Here is a 2601-nt window from a genome sequence, read left to right as displayed (position 1 = left end):
GGCACTTAACAACAAATATATATATATATATATATATATAAGCTCTGGTAGCTCTTCTGCGGGAGAAAGATGAGGCTTTCTGCTCTGGTAAAGATTTACAGCCTCAGAAACCCTGTACAGGGTCGCTATGAGTCGGAACCGACTCCACAGCACATCACCACCACCATTATACATATATAAACACACACACATATACACACACACAATATAAAGAGCTCTGGTAGTATAGTGGTTACCAGTTGGGCTACTAACTTCAAGGTCAGCAATATGAAACCACCAGCCATTCTGTGGGAGAAAGAGGAGGCTTTCTGCTCCCGTAAAGATGTACACCCTTGGAAACCCTATACAAGTTCACTATGAGTCATAACCAACTCCACGGCATACAACAACAACAACAACAACATACACAATATATATAGAGAGAAATTGGTTTTAAATATTTCATTAATATAAAAATGATGTATGTATGAATATTGTAGAAAATTATGGGGGAAAACCACATAAATAAAAATACATAAATCTATATTTTCACCACCCAAAGATGACCACTGATACCTCAGTGTAAATTTTTCCATATATAGAGATATATACTAGACAGGTATACATACATATATATGCACTCACACTTTTTTTTTTAAATAAAAATGAAATAATACTATACCTATTGTTATATAACTTGCTTTTTAAAGCAATCTTTATTTATCCATATGGCTACATTTTCCTCTTTTCTAATATCCAGTCCATATTCAAATATTTCCATTTGTTCCAGAACTTCCTTTTATAGCTTGTCTAAACCAAGATCCAGTCTGATACCTGTATCAGACCTGTACTAGACTGTACTAGACTGTATCTGTCCCGTTTATTCTAGCACGGTCGGTCCCCTCTTTGCAACTTGTTAGAGAGCAAGCCAGTAGTCTTTTCAGAATATCCCAGCATCTAGATTTTTCTAGCTGTTTCCTCATGATGTCTTATAAAAGGTTCTACTATCTCCCATATTTTCTGAAAACCAGAAGTTAGATTCAAAGACTTCATAGATTCCAGTTCAACACTAGAGACTAAAGCACATTGCAGATAGCACTGTATATCCAGTTTGTTCCTACTAATGATGTAAGGGGCTCTGGTAGCGTAGTGGTTACGAATCGGACTATGAACCGCAAGGTCAGCAGTTCAAAACTACCAGTGGTTCCGCGGGAGAAAGATGAGGCTTTCTGCTCCCATAAAGATTTATAGCCTCGGAAACCCTGTACAGGGTCACTATGAGTCGGAGTGGCACTTAACGACAACAACAGTGATGTTAAAGTGACCCCTGATTAATGTGATGACAGATAGATTCTTCACTGTTCAATTAACATTGCCCTTCTATTGACCCTCCGTGGGTTTGATTTTGGTGCCATGCAAATGTTCAGTTCTCCAGTGTTGTTCTGTAGGAAAAGTGTTCCCTCATCAACTGGGTTTTTTAGTTTCACTGAAATAAATTCCTACAGGGAAGGTTCAATTCTTCCCCTTAATTGGATATTTTCAAACTAAGAAACTATCTTAAAGACCACTTCAAAGGGTGACAAATAGTTTTTCTCCATAGTAATTCCTGTCATTTTCTACTCTGCTGCCCTCCCAGGCATTCCTATTTGACAGACCATATGCCAAAGAACATAGAATAGTATTGAATTCCAGTCTTGACTCACAAACACACCATTGATACACACCAAGTCTGGAAGTGTCCCTGACACTGTATTAAAAAGTACACTAGCTCAGGGCTGGGGTCTCTCCAGAACCCAGTCTAGGGGAGCTGCGTGTCACTCCCCCTGAGCTCAGCCTGACTTTGGATGAAGAATGAATAGAACGTGTTCTGAAGGAACTATGGACTAAGTCAGGAGACCTGCCATTAACTAGCATTGAGAACTTGGAGATATTTGCTAACGATCAAGAGCTGCTGGATAGGTGGGTGGGTGGGGAGCACCAACAGTACTTGAGATGCTATCAAAGAGGGGAGGATCCATGGCTTGGCGGGGGTAAGGGTGTAAGGCATGACGAGACAGGGTGTACCCAGAGCATTGCTCCATATGTGATTGTGTCCCATCTTCCATCTCTGTCCCAAGCAGATGTATGTGGCCACCGTGCTACAAGAGCCAGAGATGAACCTAACCCCAGCCACTTCTCCTGCCCGGCACACCTATGGCACCATGAACAGCCAAACAGAGGGAGAAGAGGAGAGTGGCCTGAGGGGGTTTGCAAGGGATCTGGACTCAGCCCAGTTCCAGGATGGGCTGGAACTAGAGAGTCAGAGCCAATACCAGTGATGAGGCCCTGAGGCCTCCACCTGGCAACTCCCAGAGGGAGCAGCATCCAGGGGAGCATCTGGCAGGGGGAGGCAGGAGGACAACCTGGATCCTCCACTACCTCCTACAGACTTTGAGAAACCCTCAGTGGAGACATCTGCCGCCCTGGCTGCGTTTCCTATCTTATGGAGACCCCGACCTGCTAACCTGCTAGAACGGGATGACTGAGTAGATGAACCCTGGAATGGGGTGGAGACACTCAACTACTGTTGTCCTAGGAGAGGAGACTGAAGCTTTGGACTCGAGGACTGAGTGTTGGAGTTTC

The 2601-nt window shown here is 43.2% G+C and overlaps 1 protein-coding gene across 1 annotated transcript in view; it reads left to right on the top strand.

Annotated features, from left to right (window-relative positions):
* The window catches only part of TMEM63C (transmembrane protein 63C), a 49327-nt gene extending 47030 nt beyond the window's left edge, over positions 1–2297 (top strand). The window contains exon 22 of the mRNA XM_006864790.1: positions 2100–2297. Within this exon, the coding sequence (XP_006864852.1) occupies positions 2100–2297 (198 nt within the window). The remainder of the gene's footprint in view (positions 1–2099) is intronic.
* The last annotated feature ends 304 nt before the right edge of the window (positions 2298–2601 follow it).

This window comes from Chrysochloris asiatica, unplaced genomic scaffold (genome assembly GCF_000296735.1).
Source record: "Chrysochloris asiatica unplaced genomic scaffold, ChrAsi1.0 scaffold00070, whole genome shotgun sequence".
Taxonomy (NCBI): domain Eukaryota; kingdom Metazoa; phylum Chordata; class Mammalia; order Afrosoricida; family Chrysochloridae; genus Chrysochloris; species Chrysochloris asiatica.
This window is presented reverse-complemented; position numbering and strand designations above follow the sequence as displayed.